This window comes from Labeo rohita, chromosome 15, assembly GCF_022985175.1.
Source record: "Labeo rohita strain BAU-BD-2019 chromosome 15, IGBB_LRoh.1.0, whole genome shotgun sequence".
NCBI lineage: Eukaryota > Metazoa > Chordata > Actinopteri > Cypriniformes > Cyprinidae > Labeo > Labeo rohita.
This window is the reverse complement of record NC_066883.1, coordinates 34,168,841-34,195,246: the sequence shown is the minus strand read 5'-3', so window position 1 is coordinate 34,195,246 and position 26,406 is coordinate 34,168,841. Positions and strand designations below refer to the sequence as shown.

The following is a 26,406-nucleotide window of genomic DNA, read 5'->3' as shown; positions in this document are numbered from 1 at the left end:
GGGGAAACTGTGGCAGGCATCATAGACTCTGAGGATGCCGCAGCAGACGCTGCCACCTCTAGAGGCTCTGCAGCGTACGGCGCCACCTCTGGAGACGCGACGAGGCTCTGGGAGGTCAGACGAGATGTGACTTGACTCTGGACGATCAGCTGAGACGTGACTTGACCCAGGAACAACAGCAGTAACTTGACTTGGCTCATGAAGATCAGTTGTGACTTGATTTGGCTCATGAAGATCAGCTGTGACTTGACTCAGGAACAACAGCAGTAACTTGACTTAGCTCATGAAGATCAGTTGTGACTTTGCTTGACTCAGGAACAACAGCTTTGGCTTTGCTTGACTCAGGAACAACACCTTTGACTTTTCTTGGCTCAGGAACCACAGTTTTGACTTTGCTTGATTCATAACAATAGTGTTGCTCACACAGAAACATCCTTGAAAGCACTCAGATCAATTTACATTTTTTGTAATAATATAGTGTAAATTAAATGATCATGAAGTGCTCTTTCAAGTATATTTTAAGGGTAAATTTATATGTAATTTGCTGAACTCAGTAATTCAAATGATTTACTTCAGTCTCTCTCTGTTATAGTTTAGTCCATGAAAAAAAGATCAGAAACTGGTGTCTCTAAGAATAGTGAGTGGTCTATAATTTGGCCAGTTAATTTTAGGAGTGGAGATGCACAGACTAATCTCATATATAACGTTTCTGTGAAAGACATAGTTTGTTAATGATACAGAACACACACATAAGACATTGTGATTATTAAGTTATGTAATAATGTGGTATTTTAATCACAGTCATGAAGTCCTAAACACATTTAGACCAAATCTAATTAAGAAGTTTGGGCATCTCTATGAGGGAATAGCAAAACAGGGAAAGACTCCTGAATGAGCTCTACATCACAGAGAGTGAGAGTAGAGAGATCAGTAATAAGCATGAGGCAAGACAGATTGAGGCACAATCCAGGAGAGCAGCAACAGAGGACACACCGATCAAATGTAATGACATCTTTAGAGCTTTACCTGGACAAGACAAACCCATCAGAACTGTGCTGACAAAGGGAGTCGCTGGCATTGGAAAAACAGTCTCTGTGCAGAAGTTCATCCTGGACTTGGCTAAAGGGAAAGAGAATTAGGACATCCAGCTCATATTTCCACTTCCTTTCAAAAAACTTGTAGGGTTTTAGGTCAAATTTAAGTGATTCAATTGATAATCGAATCCAAAGGATTCGGAATCAACTTGATTAACTGATTCAAAGTTAGTAATTTACACTTTTATCAACTGTTCGTCCACCGAACATTCACTTAGGATATTTTACCAACTCTGGATGTTTATATTATTCCCGTGGTCATTGGATTATAATATAAACCAAAGCATTCGTTCCTTATGAGCTAGGTAGCAAAACCTAGGGCACAGGCAGTAGCTTTATGAACAGAAAACAAGACAATGTTCTTTTCAGTGAGACAAGAATTTATTGAACTACTCTAAGATACATGAACTAAACTACTAAACTGACACACACACACACACACACACACACACACGGTTCAAGGAATGAGAATCTATGGAGTTTGAAGGGAATCCCAAAACTACTAGTATCTGCTACTAGTTCTTAAATTGCAACCTGAGAAAACCATAAAAGCAGAGATTTATCTTTTAGCTGCTTAAGGAATTTTAGCACCAGTTCAGCAAGAGATTAAGGAGACCTTGTTTTACTTGCGTTCGGGTTTTCCTCTGTGGGCTCGTCTTAGCGGAGGGAATCACGTCACTTCTGATTGGTTGCTTAGTTCTTTGGATGACCTCTTTGGGAAGCCTTCGGTGGTGATTGGACAGTTGGAGAGGCTGGATTAAGCTTCGGTTGGTTGCTTGGTTACACGGATGATGCTCTCGGAGCTCAGGTGAGTGTTGGTGAAGTGTTTCTCTCGTTGCGAGTGTTTCACGCTGTTCACACTGTCAGGGTGTTTCAAGGTGCTTCCGCTGTTCGGTGTTTCACGCAATACGGTCAGTTCAAGCTTCGGCTAGTTGCTTGGTTACCGAGTGTGATGAGCTTGAAGTTCTCTGAAAGTTGGAGTTGCGGGGCGCAAAGACTTTGAAAGTTTCACGAAGCTTTAGCTGGTTCTGTAGAGTTCTGGATGGCACAATCGCGTAGTTGGTCGAGCCGGGAACGCCGGTGAGAGGCATACTCAGATGAAAGGCGACGGAGAGAGGCGAAAGGCACTGTGTTGTGATGGACATTTGAATTTAACCGGGCCGACGAAGTCCGACCCATGAAGTTGCGTTTCAGTCATTTGGGTTGCAAGGCGGGGCTCCGCCCATACTGTTGCTCATTTGTGCATATTTTAGCATAATGTCTTTCTGTCACATGGAGGCAACTTTCCTGCAAGAGTTTGTTGGTCTCTTCAGTAAGTGTTGAAATGCGAACCTTGTACATAATATCAACCTTTTTTTCACGTCGACATCTTGGAAATAAAATGAGCTTTCATTTAATACCAAACATCGGGCATCTTGCATACACACTAATAACTTTGTCTACCTAACTGGTTATACACACATTGGTTAGCTGCGTAGGCTACAATAAACACACCAAGCATATAAGAGACGTAGACAACATATAATTATGGGTTATTTGCGCTACTAGTAGTAGAGATAAATTATTGTCTTTAGGATCGTGGGTATAAGTTCGTGTATTCTTTGTTGGAAAGAACATTTGCCGTATCTGAGAGGGGAAGAAAGGAATGCTGAGTGTCACATTGTAGTGACCCGCGTACCCTGCGGGTGGGACGTGTCAATGTAAATCTGTCTTTCATGTTTGTCCGATTGCCAATTTATTCATTGTTGGTCAGCAGTTGCCCCGGGCATTTTTTTTGAGATGGCCTCAGAAGAGAGGTGGAGATTCCTCTTATCACTATTTTATCATTCCTTTGGTGCTTGTGATGGGTCTGGCTAATCACTCTCTTCCTGTGTCTCTTCCTATATCAGCAGACTGGTCAAGGAGCACCATTAACCATGTGGTTTGCACGGGGGTGTTTTGTCCCCTGGGGAGATAACGCAGGATTGATCCAGACAGTGTTATTGTAGGGATCAGAAGATTTTAATAGTCTCTTGAGAGTTTGTAGGGTTGGCTGTAAATGAAGTTTATTATTCATGCTGGTTGGAGGGGGCAGCTTTAGATTCTCCTGGAATGTCGTGATGCTGTCTCTCTTTTGGCGACTGGTTCGATAGAGGCCTTACAAACTCAACCTGATGAAGGACAAAACACTCAGTCTTTCAGATCTTCTTCATGTCTTTTTTGCTGAAACAAAATAAATGGAAATATTCAGTTCCAAATATAAGTGTTGTTCATCTTTGATTGTCTGGACGAGTGTCGTCTGTTTTTACATTTTCACAGCGATGTGAGGTTGTGTCATGTAAGTGAATCAACCTCAGTGGACGTGCTGCTGACTAACCTGATTGTGGGGAATCTGCTTCCCTCTGCTCTCATCTGGATCACCTCCAAACCAGCAGCAGCTGATCTCGTCCCCTCTGAGTGTGTCCATCGAGTGACAGAGGTATGAGGCTTCAAAGATTCATAGAAGGAGGACTATTTCCGGAAGAGAATCAGTGATCAGAGTCTGGCCAATAGAATCATCTCACACCTGAAGTCATCAAGGAGCCTCTACATCATGTGCCACATCCCAGTGTTCTGCTGGATCTCAGCCGCTGTTCTAGAGAAGATGTTGAGTCAAGCAGAGAGTGGAGAGGTTCCCAAGACTCTCACTCAAATGTACACACACTTCCTGATCCTTCAGACCAACATTAAACATGAAAAGGACTACGAGAAGAATGTGACAGATGAAGACATGATGATGATCCTCAAACTGGGAAAACTGGCTTTTCTGCAGCTTGTGAAAGGCAATGTGATCTTCTATGAGGAAGACCTGAGAGAGTGTGGCATTGATGTGACAGAAGCATCAGTGTACTCAGGATTGTGCACTCAGATCTTCAGAGGAGTTTGGCTGGTATCAGGGGAAAGTCTTCAGCTTTGTTCAGGAATATCTAGCAGCATCCTGTTCAAGATGGCGCCGATGTGGCTGGCTGGCCATCTGTCGCTTTATGTTCTGTTTGTTTGTTTATCTGTTTTAATTTGTTTTATTTGCAAGCCGTCATGCTGCACCTCTCAGGTGCTAACATACGATCGGGCATCCCTTTTAAATCTGAAAGTTTCTGCGAACATGCTGTTGTTACAGAATGGCTCTTATATTCCTCCTCCTTCACTGTCGTCCATACCTCGATTTTTACGCCGCTGGCCTTTCCCCTTACCTGCCAGGAGGCGCAGGTGACGTCGGGTGAAACGGGGTGGCATTGCTGTTAAGCCAAGGCTTGTGCTGCAGGATCACGGAGTCTGTTCGGATGGAATATTTGGAGGACGTATTGTTCGCCGGCGCTCCCTGGACCCGATCCAGAAATGGTTAGTTCCCCTGGGTCCGACTGTGGCGATCTCGGCATCTGGAGTATATTCTCCTGTATTTTCTCCTTGTTTCCATCATGGAGGAGTGTGTCGAAAACATCTTCGTTCTCTTCCCTGGGCAAAGGAATGCATGGAATCAAATCCTCTGCATCTTAGGATGGCTCTGATTAACACCAGATTGGTAAATAATAAGACTTTTATTTTAAATGACTTGTTCTCCACCAAGAATTTAGATTTTCTATTTCTCACTGAAACCTGGCTCTGTCCAGGCGATTTAAGCCCTTTTTCTGAACTTCTGCCATCCAAATGTTTGTTTTTTAACTCCCCATGCACAACTGGACGGGGCGGCTGACTTGTTTCTATTTTTAAAGATCATTTTATATATCGCTCAGTGGAGAGCAACAATTACAGCAGCTTTGAACTTCAAATGTTTATTTTGGAACTTGGTGATCCGCTTTTACAGTTTTTCTCAATTGCTAAAACACTATAACTAGTCTTTTGAACTAAAATTTCAAAACCATAATGCCATTTTTCAAAAAGCACACCCATTTCCCTGAACTATAAACACTATTCCCCTGCTTTAACACATGAGTCAGATTTGGTGAACTGTTACTGCAAAACTCTACACACAAATCCCTACATTTCTCAGTGCTTACACCATGTGATCATTTAGAAAGCACTAGCATTCAATATTGTTCACTCGAGTCTGCAAAGTTTGAGCTCAATTAGCACACAATTACCCAAGTGGAAACACTAGGAGTCAAAATCTATCACACACCAATCAGAACCTTCGATGGAGATAAAAGTGCCAAAGTCAGCTTAGTTTGGTGCATTTCTCAGATCAGAAATGAAATTCTCAAAACTACTTGTTCAACCTCCACATCATCTAGTCACTTGTGCACATTGTGCAATTTTTTTTTAACAAGTTGCGTTTGCTTTGGTATATTCATGCAGCTGATTATGCAACTGATTTGTCTGCGGTTTTCATGTTGCTATAGTCTTTCCCCTCAAAACATCAAGTCATTAGCTCATTGTATATGTCTTTGCAGTAAATGCTACATTTTTGATCTAGCTGTCAAGCATATTCTACACATTTCTATTAGACTTTTTGTAAATTTGCCATGAATTGTTCAAGTGAATACTGACTTTCACTAATGTAGAGACTACAGATCAACCGATGATAAAGCAGTTCTCTGTAATAGCTCAAAGGTACATCTCAACATCTCATGAACCTTCAGTTGGGAAGCATATATAGACAGAGGACAACACAAGAGTTACAAATTCTGGACTTTCTAATTTATATTTCGGCCTTTGCCCATATTTCTCTTTTCTATTTCACAATGACTTTGTAATGTATTTATATTTTATTTCTTTTTTTTTATGTTGTTTTTTTTTTTGTCAGACCACTAGTAAAAGTGTAACTGTGTATCCTATCTGGTCTTTTTCAATCAATATCCCGCATACAGTAATATGCAATTTCGAAGACAAAGAATAGGAGGTGAAAGAGGAAGAGGAGGAGAAGAAGGAGGAGGACGACGACGACAACAACATGGAAGAGAAATAGGAAGGGCAAGGGCAAGAAAACAAGCAGTCTTCTATATTTTAGCTGATGCGTGCCAGGGTTATAACCAATTAGAGTGTGATGTTGAGGAGGTTGTTTGGCCTGTCCCAGACCAAAGACATGGATGCTGGGGTAGAATAATTATTTTTGTTGTTGTTTGCTGTTTTGTGCTGTACTCTACAGTACAATAAATTAAGGATTAAAACACTTGCAAATGCATACATTTGTTGTGTTCATCATTTTTTTTTTCCAAGCAACAGTTATTACCAGTTTTCGTAGTATTGTTTTCAATTGATCTCATCAGTGTGTAAAACTGTGTTGTAGTGTGTGTGTTTTTGAGGGTTTGTGTGTCATGTCTAAGAGAAAAGTTTGTTTTTTTCAGCAAGATTGAGTTGTTTTGAGTGGAGAGCTTCATTTTGACCTGAATATAGTAAGTTCGGAGAATTGAGTTAGAAGTTACGGATTTGTGTTTAGAGTTTCGCAAAAGCGAGGCATAATTTCAAGAAATGTGTTTAAGCAATTGAGAAAAACTGTAATAGCGGTCATTTATCGACCGCCAAAATCAGATTCAAACTTTTTAACGAGTTGAACTTTGCCGAGTTCCTGGCTGATGTGACTCCTAAATATGACAAGCTTATTGTACTCGGTGACTTTAATGTGCATATTTGTTGCATGAATGATCATTTAGCTAAGGAGTTTACCCAGTTACTGAATGTCTTCGATTATTCTATTGGGGTTAATGCTCCCACTCACAAGGGTGGCCATATACTGGATCTAGTGCTTATGCATGGACTTAACATCACTGATACAGAAGTGATGGTTTCTCTGATCATAAGACTGTTATGTTTACTATTTCATGTTCTGCTGTTGTACCTATTGTCCCACTTTGTGACCGTTTTTCTCGGTGCATTACCCAAACCACTACAGACTGTTCTTTATCAATTTTTCATGAAGTGATGCCTTCTATTTCACTTTTTTCCTGTTATGTTAATGTTGAGACACTCCTGTCCAGTTTTAATTTTCACTTTCATATTTGCTTGAAATAGTTGACCAACTTAAACCATCAGGGTCACCTCTGGATATTATTCCTGCTTTTTTACTTAAGCGAGTCTATTGATTATTATAAATCGTAGCCTAGAATCTGGCATTGTGCCTGAATGTTTAAAGCATGCTGTGGTTTTCCCATTGCTCAAAAACAGAATCTGGACTCTTCAGTGTTAACAAACTTTAGGCCTATTTTTAATTTGCCTTTTATTTCCAAGATTCTGAAAAAAATTGTGTTTTCCCAGCTACAAAGTTATTTAGCCGATAACTCAATGCTTGAAACATTTCAGTCAGGCTTTCGTAAATGCCATTCCACAAAGACGGCTCTTTTGAAGGTTTTTAATGATATTTTAATATCATGTGATTCAGGGGATTCTGTAGTCCTTGTGCTCTTAGATCTGACGGCCGCTTTTGATACAGTTGATTATGCTGTTCTTATTGATCGATTAGAACATTGCGTTGGCTTAAGAGGTGTAGCTTTAGATTGGTTTAAATCATATTTGGAAAATAGGAGTTTTTCAGTCAAGTTGGGTGAACATTATTCGAGTAATGCTTTTCTGACTTGCGGGGTTCCTCAAGGATCTATTCTGGCTCCGTTGCTTTTTTCTCTGTATATGCTCCCTTTCGGTTCGATTTTTAGAAAGCACGGGTTGTCATTTCACTGTTATGTGGATGACACGCAAGTTTATCTGCCTGTTACACGAAATTCTATGAGTTGCAAATCACTTAAGGCTTGTTTGATGGATGTGAAAGATTGGCTTTCATCAAATTGTTTAATTTTTAATGATAAGAAAACTGAAATTATTGTTTTTTTTAACCCTTCTGAATTTTCAGTCTCCCCGAAATTGGATCTGGGTGAGATGTCATTGTATTTAAAACCATGGGTAAAAAAACTAGGTTTCATTTTTGATGATGGCCTAAAATTTGACCGTCAAATAAACTTTCAGCTGTGTTTGCTATCTAAAGCAAAGCCTTTCCTTTCTGTCAAGGATTTTAAAAAAGTAATTCATGCTTTTGTGTTGTCCAGGCTGGACTATTGTAACTCTCTTTATATTGGGATAAGCCAGACAGCTTTATCCTGTCTACAGCTTGTTCAAAATGCTGCGGCTCGACTCTTGACCGGGGTTAAAAAGAGGGAGCATATTACTCCTGTCTTACACTCACTTCATTGGTTGCCTGTTCATTTTAGAGTGGAGTTTAAAATTTTGCTCCTTGTTTTTAAATCTCGAATTGGTTTGGCTCCAGCATATTTATGTGAATTACTGAATGAGTATCAACCCACTAGATCCCTTCGGTCTTCCAACCAGGATCTTGGGTGTGAAGCTTCTCTGTGATGCTTGAATATCCTCGTTGTAAACTGGAGATACTGATAACATCATCTCTCTAATAGTCTCACATGTTTTGTCCTCGGTAAAGTGTGTGGCCCTAAATGTTATTTCTAAGATTAAAATTAGCTTGTTCAGTAAACATTAAATCTCAAATGACTGGCAATTCTTGTCATTACATGTCCTCTCCTTCTCTGAGTCAATAACAAACTACAGACATCTGAGCTACAATTCACATTGTGTCATTGTTCTCTGCAGGTTGTGTAACTGTGACATCACAGATGTAGGTTGCGTTGCTCTGGCTTCAGCTCTGGGATCAATCCCTGAACACCTGAGAGAACTGAATCTATCTTGGAATAAACTACAAAAATCAGGAGTGAAGTTACTTTCTAAACTGAAGGATGATCCACATTATAAACTGGAAACATTATACTGTTGTGAGCATATTTCAAATTAAAGCTAAAATGGCCCAGATTCAGTAACAGGCCTTATATGTGTGTAATTAGATAAAGTAAGATGATAATTTAGCTCTACTTTACTTTCTGTACTTTAACGTGACTGATCTATGAATATATGAATATTTTCATCTCTTACAGTGTCTCTGTATGTAAGTGATAAAGAGAGAGTTGTTGATCATTTACTGTTATTACTCTATGAATCGTTTTTCATTCTGTCTGTAATATAAATATCCTAATATCTCTGGCTATGTTTTTCTGAAATGGATTTGGTAATGTGATGTGACAGCAGAAATGTCTTATACTCATATGTGACTGACTGTGTGTTTTATTGTAGGACTCTCAGTATTCAGATATCAGTCCAGTATCCTCAGGATCTGCTGATGGTGAATAAGGAGCCACTACAGAGACACACAGTCACACAACAGAGACTCAAGACACAGAGACACACAGCAAACTTTTTTTTAAATTACACGTTCCACAATGATTTATTAGATAACCTAAATTCACTGTCATTTGAGACTCAATTTTATAAGCGATGACCCATGAATTTTTTTAGATTGACTAGATATTGATTACAATGATGTGAACACAAGTTTCACTTTGAGAAAATCAAAAACCCGATTAAAGAAGAGATAGATGTTGTAAATGTGTCTACCAGCAGAGGGAGACAAAGATGCTGCAAATAATGTATTATTTGATACTTTTATGAAGTTTACGCCTAAATCTTCCTGTCTCTGAACACAGTTAATTACTAATTGTTGTCAGTTTGTTGTCAAATTACTACTGTTGAATATTTGTCTGTCTCGACCTCACCAGTGTCAAGGTGAACACAGGCTCATTTTTCATTTGGTAGTCATTTTTGTCTGTCTGCCTGTTGTTTTATAGAGGCCCAATAGCAAAATCCGACTATATTTTTAATTCCTAGCTTTATTAGCTTTATTAAAGGCTTTATGAATGACACAAACTACTGTTGCATATTAATCCATGTACTGACCTACACAAACTACTTAAACATTTGGAAGATGACCGAGCCAATGAGAGTAGTTGTGGGCGGAGATACTCGAGAGGCAGCTCGAGAGGCGAGTGCAGTGCTGAGAGTTTGACCGCTTGAAGATGAAACCTGAAGATGGTCGTTGACGAGGCTGCAATCGTACATTATGGCTGATTTGAGTTAAAGTTATGGAGCATTGTCGATAGATGCCGTATGGAGATACACGTCGTCGATTTCTAGAAAAACAAAACGCCAAATGCAGGTAAATTTTCTGCTCAGCTGGTGAATGTCGGTAGCAGTATCACATGCCATTCTGTCCACAGCCCGCTAGTCTCGTTATAGCCTCATGTTTTGATTTACGGACCCTTCTACTGTTTTACGCCCTAAGAGATTCATTCCCCAACGCTTAACCGTTATTTTACTCTATATTATGTGAATACTATGAATTTAAAGTCATGAGCATTTTTCCATTTCGCAAAAGTTTATCATAACAATAAGAAAACGCAAGCATTTAAAGTAAAATATGCGTTTTAATATTTGTTGTTGAACAAATAGATTTACAATAAATTATATTTTTATAAGAACAGATGATTTTTAGAGTATTTTACAGGGAATATATATGTAGAAAAGTGAAAATGTGTTCCTGCAGACCATTAATTATCTGATCTGTTTTAACTTGTGCTTTTTAAATGTATTATTATCGATTTTTTTTAGCTTTATAAATATCTTTAGCTAATGATTTTAAACTGTTCTGTTTTACAACTGTGAACTAACTTCAGTTTATAATGTAACATTTAAATATTAAACTTTTGTAATATAATAATTAATATCATGTATTTATATTTATTTTTGCAGACACATTTATCCAAACAGGCTTATAAATGCTACTGATCTATATAACCTTATAAAGATAGGCATAATGTATTTAATTATTATTTTTTATTTTTTTTTAACAGAGCTGGTGCTGTTTTTGGCACACATCAGTTCACACCTGCAGTGAAGCCACAGACTCCAACAACACAGTTCACCAGTAAATGTTGGGAATATTTGATCGTCAAACTCCCGGTGTGACAAATTAAAAGTGTGTGAAATACTATGGAAAAGATTAAAAAAGAAGAGTGAAGACATGAGCAAGATACATGAAATACTGAGAAGCAAAGAGGTTGGTGTCTTTTCTTGATTTTTATTTTATTTATTTATTTATTTTTGTATTATTAATATCTGAGAAATATTAAGGTAAGGTTATATTATCAGGAAATGGCAGAACTAAGGTCTGATAATTGATGCTCACAAACAAATACTTAACTCTATTGTTTTTTTTTTTTTTTTTTTTTTTAACTAAACCTAACTTCTTAATGTTTATTTTAGACCAAATGAATGACCAAGTGCACAGTCAAGAGCTGAATGAAGTCAAGAACCATGATCACAAAAAAGAATTTATCACGAAACGGAAGAACTACAAAGACCAATAAGTCTTTCACTTGCCCTGAGTGTGGAAAGAGTTTCACACTAAAAGGAAGCTTTAAAAAGCACCAACTAATTCATAATGGTGAGAAGCTTCACAAATGCCCTCAGTGTGGAAAAAGCTTTACACGAAAAGGCCACCTTAACAGACACATAAGAATACACACTGGAGAGAAACCTCATGCATGTCACCAGTGTGGAAAGAGTTTTTCACAAAAAATTCATCTCAGTCGTCATCTGCACAGTCATGAAGAAATACTCAGCTGTGATCAGTGTGGCAAGAAGTTTAGATCCTCATCATATTTTAACAAACATCTGACAGTTCATGCAGTTGAGAGGCCGTACTTGTGTCCGGTGTGTGGAAAGAGTTTTTCACGGCTGGCCAATTGCAAAAAGCACCAGAAGATCCATTCTTTGGTGAAAAATCATGTTTGTGTTGAGTGTGGAAAGACCTTCATTACATCTGAATATCTGCGAAAGCATCAGAAAACTCACACTACAGAAAGACCGTTCACCTGCTCTCAGTGTGGTTATAGTTTCAGAGAGAAAATCCACCTTAACAAACACATGAGGGTTCACACTGGAGAGAAGCCGCACATGTGCCGTCAGTGTGGGAAGAGCTTCATACAACTGTCAGGTCTCCGTTATCATACGCATCTTCACTCTGGGGAAAAACCATATAGTTGTGATAAGTGTGGGAAAAATTTTACATCGTCATCCATTCTGAAAAGCCACCTGATTGTGCACACGGATGAGAGGCTTCATAAGTGCTCTGTCTGTGAAAAGAGTTTTTCACGACCATATGTTTTGAAACAGCACCAAAAACTACACAATGCTGTGCGGGATCACATGTGTTTTGAATGTGGGAAGAGCTTTACAGCAGCTAGTCATCTGACGAAACACCAAAGAATTCACACCAGAGAAAAACCGTTCAGCTGCCTGAAGTGTGGAAGGAGTTTCACTCAAAAAAGCCACTTAAACAAGCACATACAAACACATAAGTTGCTACCATTGCTCAAATAACAGTAAATAATCTGAATTTCTGATCAAGCAAATGTTTTTAAGTTGTTCAAAGAAAGCTGTTTTTGCATTGTTGTTCAAATAAAGTTATGAAATTTCACAAGATTTGTAAAATAGTTTTTGTTAATACAGCCTTGTTAATACATGAAAGAAGAAATACAAAAATCTGAATCAGAAATCTGTATTGGCAAACATAAAACAAAATTTTAGTCTGATAATAATTTGTGACGTTCAAACTAGACTACCAAACTAAAAACAAGACAGCACAAAAAGATTAGCTTAATAAATAAACACAGAAACAAAGTAATGGGGGTTCAAAACATTACATTTATCACACTGATGGAAGAAAGTGTAAATATTTGTTGGGGATGAGTAAATCATTTTGAAGTAATTAGAAGAAACTTTTTAAAATCTGAAGAAATTTCTTTCACAACGAAGAACCTTTTGTATAATGGAAAGGTTCTTCACATGTTAAAAGTTCTTTATGGAACCATTTCTGTGGCATCATGTGAAGCATCTTTACTTTTAAAAGGAAATAGTCCCCAAAAATAAACATATCACACAGAAATTAACAAGTAATATTTCATATTATCATTCAAGAAAAAAGAAAAACACAGTTGTTCAGGTACTAAGAATGTTATTGACAAAATTAAAGGTATTTCTGACACTGCTATTACAAAGTGGGACTTTCAAGTGTTGAAATTTCTCTGTAATATTTGGTAAATGGCTTTCTAAGGCAAAGGAGTCAAGAAGCTCTCTGATCATAAAGGAAATAAATAATATTTTATGTCTATTCTCACATAATGAACAGGCAGGAAGAAGTTGTATTTACTGAAGGAAGATCATGCATTTATGCAGAGAAGGCCAAAGGTGCATTTATCAAATCAAGGGCAAAATAGATAGAATTTGGAGAAACAAATTATAATTTTTTTTTACTACATATTCTAATCACTTTAATACCTAAACCAAATAAAAAATACACATTTTTTTAGATAAGCGATGCCCTGTAACTTAAAATTGTTAGCTGTAGTATATGTTAGGACACTAAAACCCTGTTTAGAATGAGTTATTCCACTCACACAATGTGGTTTCTTGTATTACTCTGAATTCGTTAATCATGCAGTAGCTCATTTTGTTTTTGTTTAGTAGATTTTGTAGATTTCCACAAGGCAGTTGATAGAGCAGAGCATGCCATTATGTATGATGCTTTAAGACAATTAGGCTTTGGTCCAAAATTTGTGAAAACTGAAGAGGCGCTGTATAAAGGGTTCAATAGTAGTATATCTTTGTTTAATTGAACCTCCCCCAGGTTTTGTGACTGGGAGAGGTATCAGGCAAGGATGTCCTATTTTCTTTTTTGTTTTTGTTGGTTGCAGAGCTTTTGTACAGTACATTGTTCTAATATTGAAGGCATCCAAATAAAAGATCATACTATCTTGAACAGTCAACTTACAGATGATACATGTATCTTTCTAAAGGATAAAATGCAAGTCCCTGTTATATTAGAGGTGTGATGATTTGTGATACATTTTACAGTGTAATTAAAATGGATAAATCTATGATCCCCTTTTTGGACTGTAATAGCTTCCATTATAGCTGATAATACATTCAATTCAATTCAATTCAAATTTATTTGTATAGCGCTTTTCACGATACATATCGTTGCAAAGCAGCTTTACACCAAATTGACATTTTTACTATATATGTAGTAGTAGCTTGATGTACATATGGTAGAGATGTCTGGTAAAGATCAATTAATGACGTAATCAAACAGACAAAGAACACTATAAATTTGTAGCAGAATTTGGTAGTGCTGTATGTTTTCAGGGTTGGCATCAGGGTTGGCATCATCTGAAGTCCTCTGAAGGGTTGGCATCATCTTTTCTTAAGTGTTCTGGATCCACAGATTCCTAGTTACCATGGGATGTCAATCCCATGGCAAAAACAGAGAACAAATAGGAACATAATTAGCGTAGCTGCTGTTCAAACTAAGAAAAGGAAGGTTTGTTAAACCAGAGCTAAAAGATTAAAATGAACATTTGATCAGATATAGCTGCAGAAAAAGTTTATGAGATGCATTATTTGAATGCTTGGCTAAAAAGATGTGTCTTTAATCTAGATTTAAATAGAGAGAGTGTGTCTGAACCCCGAACGTTATCAGGAAGGCTGTTCCAGAGTTTGGGTGCCAAATGTGAAAAAGCTCTACCTCCTTTAGTGGACTTTGCTATCCTAGGTACTACCAACAGTCCAGAGTTTTGTGACCTTAGGGAGCGTGATGGATTGTAGCGTGGTAGAAGACTAGTTAGGTACGCAGGAGCTAAACCGTTCAGTGCCTTATAGGTAAGAAGTGCGATTTTGTAGCTGATGCGGAACCTAATAGGCAGCCAAGTGCAGAGACTTTAAAATTGGGGTAATATGATCATATTTTCTTGACCTGGTAAGGACTCTAGCAGCTGCATTTTGGACTATCTGTAGCTTGTTTATTGAAGATGCAGGACAACCACCTAATAGTGCATTACAATAGTCCAGTCTAGAGGTCATGAATGCGTGAACTAGCTTTTCTGCATCAGAAACAGGTAACATGTTTCGCAGCTTGGCAATGTTTCTAAGATGGAAGAATGCTGTTTTTGTAACATGAGAAATATGATTTTCAAAAGACAAGTTGCTGTCTAATATAACACCCAGGCTTTTGACTGTAGTGGAAGTAACAGTAACATTAAAGGTATTAATTATTCTTGAGAAGATTCATATACATAAAGCTAAATAAATGTCTACTACACCCTCCTTCCTATATTTCTCATTGAATAAAATGTGACCCTGGACTACAAAACCAGTCTGAAGTAGCACAGGTATATTTGTAGCAATAGCCAAAAATTTATTGTATGGGTCAAAATTATCGATTGTTCTTTTATGCCACAAATGAGTAGGATGTTAAGTAAAGATTATGTTAAGTGAAGATATTTTGTAAATTTCCCACCGTAAATATACCAAAACGTAATTTTTGATTAGTAATATGCATTTCTAAAAAAATAATTTCTCAGTATTTATTTATTTATTTATTTATTTTAATTTTTTTTATTTATTTATTTATTTATTTTTTGCACCGTCAGTTTCTAGATTTTGTGTAAGCAATTTTTGGTTAGCATCGCGTTTTTCCCCTGTGTTGAGTTTTCAGACAGTCATTTACATACACTGTAGGTGAATATCCAACAAATATCGAACCTATGAATAACTTGCCTTGCTATATCCTAACATTATACGAAGTGAATGCCTGCAATCATTTACTTAGGGAAAAGATTTGAGATCGAGCACGTACGTGACATCACAATAAAAAGTGAAAGTAAATAGCCTATATTCAGAGTTGATGTTTCGCCATTTATATTTTCGTCGGAATCGATTCTTTAAGGAATATCATCCTGTTTTATGGGATCCTTTAGAAAGCAAAGTCATGGATATACATGTAACTATTTAACAGAAAAAAAAAAATATATATATATTTTTTTTTTTGTTTTATCAAGGTGAGTACTCACGTGACATTTACAGGTGACTTCCGCATTCATAATTTAAAAAGCGTTGTTTTCATTTGTGTTTCTTGTTGTCTGTGGTTTATTTTAGCGTTTGTGTTAACATACGACTGACTCTGTGAACGCCGCGTCTCATGTCCCTCCGACTGTTCGTTTGTCATTTCCATCCAGAGTCAGTAGTGAAAATCAGATTCTGTTTCAACTGTTCAACTTCATCATGAATGACACAAAAACATCTAGAGATGAAGATTTTTCTCCAGGATGCAGGTACTTTGAATAAACATTAAAATAAAATAAAATAAAATAAAATAAAATACTTAAATCGCTTCTAATTAATAGAAGACTGGAGTCATTATTGTGTTTTGTGTCTGTAAGTTTAAGTTAAAATGAAAAAAGGACAGTAAGATTCTAAAGCATCCTCATAGCATGCTTTTTGATGAAAAATATTTTTTTTTTTTTTTATTTGTTTTTTACTCAATTATAACCATAAAGAATCTGTTCTGTTATAGTTCAGCTCAGCAGAAGAAACCACCTAGCTGTGTGTCTATGAGGAGTGACGGGTCTATGGTTTGGCCAATTGATTTTAAGAGTGGAGATACACAGACTGATCTCAGGTATATTTTTTTTTGAGGAAAAAAATATAGTTTGTCATTTACTAACAGAAAAATATCAGTAATATTTTCTGCTAAATATTTCTTGCATTGTTTGTTTATTTTTATTTTTTATTTTTTTTATCTTTACCTGATATTTTAATGTAAAAATTATTATGTATAAATTTGTTGAATGGTAATTCAATTTAAATCTCTCTGTTATAGTTCATTTCACCATAGGGGATCGGAACCAGAGCCCGGCTGTGTGTCTGTGATGAGTGACTGCTCTATGATTCGAAAAATTGATTTTAAGAATAGAGATACAAAAACTGATTTCAGGTATGACATTTCTAAAAAATAAATAAATAAAATAAAAATAAAAAATAAAAAAATAAAAATAAGAAAGCAGTGTGTCATTTTATATGTTAAGAATAGTATCAGTTGTATTTTTTACAAGAAATTCTTTCTGTAAATTGTTTATAGTTTTTTTTTATCTTTATGTGATATTTTTATGTATAAAATGTGGATTATTTATTAGTGATAAATTAATGTGTAATTTGTTAAGTACAGTAATTACAACAATTAATTTAACCTATCTTTGTTTTAGTTCAGTTCAGCAGAAGAGATCAGAACCAGAGCCCAGCTGTGTGTCTGTGAAGAGTGATGAGTCTAGGATTCAGCCAATACATAAACAGACTGATCTCAGATAGCTATAGCTTTTCAACAAAATATATGATTTGTAGATATGATGAGAGCTCAATCTAATGAAGGACAAAACACTCAGTCTTTCAGATCTTCTTTATGTGTTTTTTCCTGAAACCAAAGAAATGGAAATATTCAGTGATAAATATAAAGTGTTGTTCATCTTTGATGGTCTGGACGAGTGTCGTCTGTCTCTAGATTTTCACAGTGCTGTGAGGTTGTGTGCTGTTATTGAATCAGCCTCAGTGGACGTGCTGATGACGAACCTCATTGTGGGGAATCTGCTTCCCCCTGCTCTCATCTGGATCACCTCCAGACCAGCAGCAGGTGATCTCGTCCCCTATGAATGTGTCCATCGAGTGACAGAGGTACGAGGCTTCAATGATCCACAGAAGGAGGAATACTTCAGGAAGAGAATCAGTGATCAGAGTCTGGCCAATAGAATCATCTCACACCTGAAGTCATCAAGGAGCCTCTACATCATGTGCCACATCCCAGTGTTCTGCTGGATCTCAGCCGCTGTTCTAGAGAAGATGTTGAGTCAAGCAGAGAGTGGAGAGATTCCCAAGACTCTCACTCAAATGTACACACACTTCCTGATCCTTCAGACCAACATCAAACATGAGAAGGACTATGAGAAGAATGTGACAGATGAAGACATGATCCTCAAACTGGGGAAACTGGCTTTTCAGCAGCTTGTGAAAGGCAATGTGATCTTCTATGAGGAAGACCTGAGAGAGTGCGGCATTGATGTGACAGAAGCATCAGTGTACTCAGGACTGTGTACTCAGATCTTCAGAGAGGAGTTTGGCTTGTATCAGGGGAAAGTCTTCTGCTTTGTTCACCTGAGTGTTCAGGAACATCTAGCAGCTCTATATGTGCACCTCTCCTTCACCAACAACAGGATAGATGTGTTTGAACAAATGACCAGTCAGTATTCATCTAAATTTAACGACAGAATATGTTTATCAGAATATGTTTCATTATCTGAGCTGCATCAGAGAGCTGTGAATGAGGCTCTACAGAGTAAAAATGGACATCTGGACCTCTTCCTGCAATTTCTTCTGGGTCTGTCAGTGGAGTCTCATCAGATTCTCTTACAAGAACTAATGAAACAGACAAGAAACAGCTCTGACAGCAATGAGGAAACAACTGAGTACATCAAGATGAAGATCAGGACCATTGACTCTCCAGAGAAATCCATCAATCTGTTCCACTGTCTGAATGAACTGGGTGATCATTCCCTAATGGAGGAAATTCAAAGGTATCTGAAATCTGGAACAATAAAGGGGGCCAAACTCTCTTCATCTCAGTGGTCAGCTGTAGCTTTTGTGTTGTTGACATCAGAGAAGAAGCTGGATGAGTTTGATCTTCATAAATTTGTTGTAGGAAACAAAGCTGAAAATATGAACGTTTTTCAGAAGCTGCTGCCTGTGATTAAAGAATCCAGATCAGTTCAGTAAGTATCACTGAGAACAATAACTTCACTGTTCAACTGAAATTATGAGTATACTGCAGGTGTTGTCCAGAATTTAGTAAGTATTGTTATTTGCTTTCTGTACACTAACATTGTACAATTTTGGAGAAGTCAGAGAAGTTGCATATGAATTAGGATTTTCAGGATTTCAGGTTACCACAGTTAGTGTGCAACAAAGAAATATAATTCATGTATTTATTTACATGTTTGATGGATCATTGGTCTGATATTGATTTTTGCTTTAAGCTTGTACTTTCTCTTTAGTGTATTCACAGAGGAACTGATCTGATCTGAGAGAGTGAAGTTTGTGTCATTGTTCTCTACAGGTTGAGTTATTGTGGTTTTACAGATAAAGGTTTTGCTGCTCTGGCTTCAGCTCTGAGATCAAACCCCTCACACATCAGAGAAATGAATCTCTCTGGGAATAAACTAGGAATATCAGTGAATCTGCTGTCTGCTGTACTACAGAATTATTTCTGTAAACTGGAGAAACTGTGGTAAGGTCACATTCAAAAAATGTAAAGTGTGGGCAATAAGTTCAATGATCCATCAAACATTTATTTATGCTTCAAGTTTTTGTGCTTCAAGTCTACTTTTTTTTTCTTTTTTAATAGATTTACAGCTAAACTAATCTGAGTGTGTCATTGTTCTCTACAGGTTGAGATATTGTGGTATCATAGATGAAGATTGTGCTGCTTTGGCTTCAGCTTTGAGATCAAACCCCTCACACCTGAGACAACTGAATCTGTCTGAGAATGAACTACAAGATGTGGGTGTAAAATTTCTCTCTGTTGCATTTAAAGATCCAAACTGTAAACTGGAGAAACTGTGGTAAGATCATCTCTTTGATACACAAGTACTTGTCCTCAGTAAGACGTGTCCTCTAAATTCTAAGACTAAAATTAGCTTATAAAACAAATGTTTAAAACAAGTCTTTATTAGAGGTGTAAGTGACTGTTTCTCCAGACAGATTCATCCATATATGACTATCAAACAATATCTCACATTCAATTTTTTGTGTCTGTTCAGTCCTGAAGCACATGACAGTTTCAGATAGCTCTACTGATCATCAACATGCATAAATCTTATTTTATCAGCAGCAGTATGAGGCCACGCTTGTCATTATATCTCCTCTCCTGCTTTGAGACCAGAGTCAATAAACTACAGACACTTCAACTACAGTTCACATTGTGTCATTGTTCACTACAGGTTGAGTAAATGTGGTGTCACAGATGAAGGTTGTGCTGCTCTGGCTTCAGCTCTGAGGTCAAACCCCTCACACTTGAGGGATTTAAATCTGACTGAGAATAAACTACCAGATTCAGGCTTGACATGTATCTGTTCTGTAGTCAGGAATCCTTACTGTAAACTGGAGAAGCTATGGTAAGATCATACATGACTCTCACACATAAAACACAATTTGAAGTATATTTGAAGTATATTTGAAGTATTCAAGTAGTCTCTCTCTCTCTCTTTTTTTTTTTGCTGCTGTGAGTTCAACTGATTGAGTTGTAAATAGTTGAACACGAGCTGCTCCTCAGTAACATGATACTACATGACTGAGAGTCACACTTTCACATACAATCAACATTTCAGTCTTTTGACTTCATTTTTCTTCTGTGACTCTTTTTAAAATGTTGTTATATTAGCTCAGATCTAAATAACAGTCAAACACAGATATCTAGTGAATATTGTCATTTATTTAAAACAGATTTTGCATGAAACATTTTTTTAATAAAACATACATGCATAGAAGAATAAATAAATGTTATTTATCCTGCTTGAATGAGACTTTAGATGTTTTTATTATGTTTTGTGGTCTGCGGCATTTTAATTCCAGCACACACCGAGCTGACTTCAGAGAACTAGTAGTCGCTGAACTGAACATCCAATCACAGTTCTCACTCTGACGTCAGGCTGACATCCCTGACACCAATTCATCTTGCTGAATCAGGCAAACTGCCACTGACATGAGGCCAATGACAGTCAACATGTGAAACATTCCAAAAAAAACTAGCCTGGCAGGCGCTCGCCAGAAGATCGATGTTTGCTGACATCGGCTTGGTGTGTCCCAGCCTTAAGACCTCAGTTTAATAATCCATCAGATGAATTGATTTGTGCTTTAATGGATTAGTTCACTTCCAGAATAAAAATTTCCTGATAATTTACTCACCCCCATGTCATCCAAGATGTTCATATTTTTTTTTCTTCAGCTGATTAGAAATTAAGGGTTTTGAGGAAAACATTCCAGGATTTTTTTCCATATAGTGGACTTCAGTGGTGGCCATCGGGTTGAAGGTCCAAATTGCAGTTTCAATGCAGCTTCAATGTAGCTTCAAAGGGCTCTACACAATCCCAGCCGAGGAATAATGGTCTTATCTAGCAAAACTGTCAATTTCTAAAAAACAAAAAAAACAAAAAAACATTTATATACTTTTTAACCAAAAATGTACATCTTGCACTAGCTCTGCGATGCACGTCTTCACACGTTACATAATCACATTGGAAAATTCATGTATGGTTAGTTGTCTGTCTGTGTACTTTGGTTCAAAAAGTTAGGGTAGAGTGCAGAACTTCATCTCATTTTCTCCTCTTCAAAAATTTCGAAATCTTCAAAATCATCTGATATCATTGTTTTAACTTTTTTGTTAAGGGCGGTTGACTTTCTTTGCACGTTCGCTTTGTAAACACTGGGTAGGTACTTTTGCCTGTGTCACGCGTAGGTGATTATGTAATGCGTGAGGTCAAGCTAGTGCAGGATGAGCATTTGGTTAAAAGTATATACTTTTGTTGTTTGTTTGTTTTAAAAATGGCCAATTGTTTCACTAGATAAGACCCTTATTCCTCTCCTAGGATTGTGTAGTGCCTTTTGAAGCTACATTGAAGCTGCACTGAAACTGCAATTTGGACCTTCAACCCGATGGCCACCACTGAAGTCCACATTATGGAGAAAAATCCTGGAATGTTTTCCTCAAAAACCTAAATTTGTTTTTGACTGAACAAAGAAAGATATGAACATCTTGGCTGACACAGGGGTGAGTACATTATCAGAGAAAAAATATTCTGGAAGTGAACTAATCTGTTAAGTTTGTATTTTCTCTTAAATAGTGGATTCACTGTTAAACTGATCTGATCTGAGAGGCTGAAGAGTGTCATTGTTCTCTACAGGTTGTACAATTGTGGTGTCACAGATGAAGGTTGTGCTGCTCTGGCTTCAGCTCTGAGATCAAACCCTTCACACCTGAAACAACTTAATCTGTCTGGAAACAAACTAGGACATTCATTGAATTTGCTCTCTGATGTTCTACAAAATCCTCATAGTAAACTGGAGAAACTGTGGTAAGATCATTTATAACACAGTTATCCCAATCATGTTCTTCTCCTGTTCTTTTTTCCCATTGCATGTTCAGAAAGGTGTTTTTTTAGGCCTTGTGCTATGATGGGGCAATCTCAGTCTTGTCATCTCAGATCACCCTCAGCAGGGCTATTGCGAGATATTGTGATTGTCATGTTTTTTATGCTATTGTTCCAGCCGTAAAGTCATAGCACTAGAAACCATCACGTCAAGTATCACTGGTTAAAACAAAAAATGGGCGTAATGGTTTTTATACTGTACAAACTGTATTTTCTATCGCCCTACACCAAAACTTTGTGCATTTGTAGTTTAAAAAAAAAAACAAAAAAAACACACACACACATTTAGTATGTTTTTAAGCCTTTTGAATCACAGGGACACAGGCAGTGTTCTCATACCCATGTCATTATACAAATTTTTTTCCTCATAAACCGCCCAAACCATTGCATATACACACTATAGGCATACTGTAGTGCAATAAAGAAATTTCTTCTATATCTTTTTTTATCTTTCTTGTGATAATGTTTTGTGCTTTGTGATATTTCAGACCTCCATTGATCTATGAAACATTGATTTGTGCTTTAAATGTATATATTCTTTCCATTATTACAGGATTCACAGCTAAACTGTTCTGACCAGAGAGAGTGAAAAGTGTGTCATTGTTTTCTACAGGTTGAGATATTGTGGTGTCACAGATGAAGGTTGTGCTGCTTTGGCTTCAGCTCTGAGATCAAACCTGTCACATCTGAGACAACTGAGTCTCTCAGGGAACAAACTGCAAGATTTGGGTGTGAAGCTTCTCTGTGCTGCACTTACGGATCCTCACTGTAAACTGAAGAAACTGTGGTAAAATAATCTCTCTGATAGTCACATGTATTTCTGTCATGACAACTCTTGGAGGGATTGGCATGGTAATGTACATGACAATGTTAGTGTGTTTGGTCTTGGCGGAATAGATCTGCTATGCTGCTGCTGTTCTTTAACTTTATATTGTTATGCTATTTTGTATTCGTCTGCGTCTCTGCTTTTTTACATTGACTATCACTCTATATAGACTAATCAGATAAAACAATTTCTGAAATATTTATTACAATATACACTGATAAATTTAATATTCACTTCAATGGTGTGAGATTTAGACATTGCTTGTAATGATTTTAAAAAGCTTGTATAGTTATGGGTGAAACAAATCACTGCGTTGCAAAATCATTCACTGTTTCGAAGCGCTCCAATCAGATAGTGTATCATGAATCATTTGATTCAGACCAGGTTTTCAAAATGCCTATCGCGAATCATTTGATTTAGATCGGTGCTTCGGAGCATGGATCACAAAATCATTTGATTTAGATCAGAACTTCTGAGCATGGATCGCGTATCATTTGATTCAAATTGGGACATTGTATATCACAAATCATTTGATTTAGATTGGAACTTCAGAACGGGTTTGTGAATCATTTTGCGAATTGAATGATTCATTCCGCGCTCCAAAGTCAAAATGATGGTTCGCAAATCTTTGAATTCAGATCAGAACTTCATAGTGCGAATCTGGAATTGTTTTATTCAGTTCAGGACTTTGGAGTGAGTATCGCAAATCATTTGATTCCATTTGGGACTTTGGAGTGGGTTCGTGAATCTTTTGATTCAGGTCAGAACTTTGGAGTGCATATCATGAATCTTTTAATGAAACAGTACAAAACATCAAACCATTAAGGTAGTACAATTATAACAACAAAATAAGGAAAAGAAAAGAAAGAAAGAAAGAAAGAAAGAAAGAATACACTAATACAAATCCCTTAATAAAATGAATCATGGTTTTATTACAGTAAAAGTGTATTAACCATGTTTTTTTGTTTGTTTGTTTTTTTTTGTCCAACCACAGTTTTACTACAAATACCATGGTTAAACTATGGTTAGTGTAGCAAAGGTTAATTTGTGGTTACCATTGTTTAACTATAATTAATTATGTTTACAACTATAGTAGTCAAAATTTGAAGTGGATCAAAAAAGTTCATCAAAGTTGTCCTAAGACAAGAACAGGTATTGTTTTAGGACAAGTTGTCCTATTTATTTTAGGAGAACTTTCATAAACGGTTTTGATCCACTTCACATGTTGACTACTGTATACAACCTATGTTTTTTTTTTCACCTTAAGAGTGAATTATAGAGATACAATTTTCACTGCTTTAAGATTAATAGAACTTTGAACAGTTTCAATATACTTGTCTAGATCAACTTTGAATAAATAAAAGAAAGGTTTATAGACCATTTTGCTAGATGTAAACAACACTGGTCCAGAAGTACTTCCTGTTTTTTGTTTTTAATTTTTTATTTTATTTCACATATACAAATACATCTTAAAGGTGCTAATGTAACATTTTCATCCAGTCAAATGTTATGTTGGTTGTATTTTTTGTGATGTTTGTGTAAAGTTAAAAAAAAAAGAAACAGGAAGTGTATTGGGACCAGTATGTTTACATCTGATGAAATGGTCTATAGCCAGATTTTGTTTATACAGTTGAAATTTAACTAGTAGGAAACACAAACTAATTAAGTTATACTTTCCTATATTCTCTTTCAAATAGTTAAACAATCCAAAGAAATCATCTTTAAAACAGACAGAAGTCACTTACAAAATGAGTTTACAAACATTAAAAAAATGTCTCAACAATGTCTCTCTGTGACTGTCAAACAAGTGAATGACATCATCAGAAGAGTGTCAAAAACAGCAACTGACTTCATTGTCTGACTTATAACATCCAGCTTCTTGTGAAATTTAGAGCAACTCTAGTAAACTCCAACTCCAATGTCAGACATCGCATGTTATGATTTTCAAGGGTGTATAATTGAGTAGAGATGCTATGACATGTCCCTATCGATATCCAGCGACTAAATTGTCCCTAGCAATAATTTTGATCAAAAAATTAAATGTTGTCTGCCGTAATGCCCCCATGCCAGAATCAAACCTACACCCTTGGTGTTACCTATTGTTCTTTATTCGTCATTGGCACTTTAATCAGTTTGAAACATTTGTTTTCCTGATACATTTTTATCTATTGCTTTATTGTATTTAAATGTTCAGTTCTTTTTGTTATAAGAAAAGTTATTCAACCTGTGGTACTGTATTACGAGAATGGTTTTTTCCAACTTATTTTATTATTGTGATAATACCGTACACCATGATAAAAGCTTCAGCAATTATCACACAAGAGAGTTACTAAATGATATTTTATGGGGAACATGTGGATGCTATGAAGCAAATGTTCTCTTGTAGATGTTAATTAGAGGTGCAAGTGACTGTTTTTCCAAAAACATATGTCATAAATATGAAACAATATCTCACATTCAACTTTGTGAGTTTGTTCAGTCCTAAAGCACATGACAGTTTCAAACAGCACCATGGAGCATCAACATGCATAAATCTCATTCTGTCAGCAGCATATGTGTCCTCCCCTGCAATGACAAAAACAAATGTTCAACTTTAATTCCCACTGTGTCATTGTTCTTTACAGGTTGTATGATTGTGATCTTACAAATGAAAGTTGTGCTGCTCTGCCTTCAGCTTTGCAATCAAACCCCTCATACCTGAGAGTACTGGATCTGACTGAGAATAAACTACAGAAATTGGAAGTGAAGTTGCTCTCTGATCTTAAGAATGATCTACATTATAAACTGAAGGAACTTTACTGTTGTGAGTATATTTTTTGTTTAAGAGCTTTCACAATCACCCAAGTTCAGTAACAGGCCTCATATGTGTGTAATTGAAAAATAGATAATTAATTAAGAAACATAATTAAGAAAGGATAATTCAGCTCCACTTCAGTCTCTGTACTTTAAACGGTTTAATAAGAGTTTGATTCTGCGATGTGACTGATCTATACTAAATATATGAATATTTTCATCCCTTACAGTGTATCTATGTGGATAGAGGGATAAAGTGAGAGGTGTTGATAAAATTATGTTATTAATCTATGATCTGTTTTTCATTAATATCTATATGAATATACTAATATCTCTGGCTGAATTTTTCTGAAATAGGTCTGCTGAAATGATGTGACAGCAGTAATGTCTCATACTCTTATGTGACTGTCTGTGTGTTTTATTGTAGGACTCTCAGTATTTAGATGTCCAGTCCAGTTTCCTCAGGATCAGCTGATGGTGAATAAGGAGCCACTATAGTCACACAATCAATAGAGCAGTCTGACTTCACATCAATGTCTTGTTTTTATATTTTGTTGGTCTGTTGTTTTGAAGTACTAATGTCATCAGATTTCCACACTTATCTCTTTAGAGGACATGAACTTGCTCATTAATTCAAAGGGGTCATGAACAGCCTTTTTTAAAATTATTTTGTACTGTTTTCTGAGCTCCACTCAAGATTTTTACATCAAACAACTTTCTGTCCTGTTTTTAACCCCCCTCATCAGAACGCTCCATTTCAATAGCA

General features: G+C 36.6%; 2 protein-coding genes and 1 pseudogene across 2 annotated transcripts in view; all 3 read left to right on the top strand.

Moving 5' to 3' along the window:
- Positions 1–34: 34 nt before the first annotated feature.
- On the top strand, positions 35–26,116 carry LOC127176946 (NACHT, LRR and PYD domains-containing protein 3-like; annotated as a pseudogene).
- Positions 3,596–26,406, top strand: part of LOC127176945 (protein NLRC3-like) — a 47,743-nt gene continuing 24,932 nt past the window's right edge. Inside the window, exon 1 of the mRNA XM_051128793.1 lies at positions 3,596–3,744. The gene's annotated coding sequence lies outside the window, so the exon portion shown is untranslated. The remainder of the gene's footprint in view (positions 3,745–26,406) is intronic.
- On the top strand, positions 9,897–12,376 carry LOC127177040 (zinc finger protein 135-like). Its single transcript, XM_051129016.1, has 3 exons — positions 9,897–10,092; positions 10,787–10,992; positions 11,199–12,376. Exon 3 carries the CDS (start codon positions 11,235–11,237, stop codon positions 12,315–12,317), a length of 1,083 nt encoding a protein of 360 aa, XP_050984973.1. The 5' UTR covers positions 9,897–10,092; positions 10,787–10,992; positions 11,199–11,234; the 3' UTR covers positions 12,318–12,376.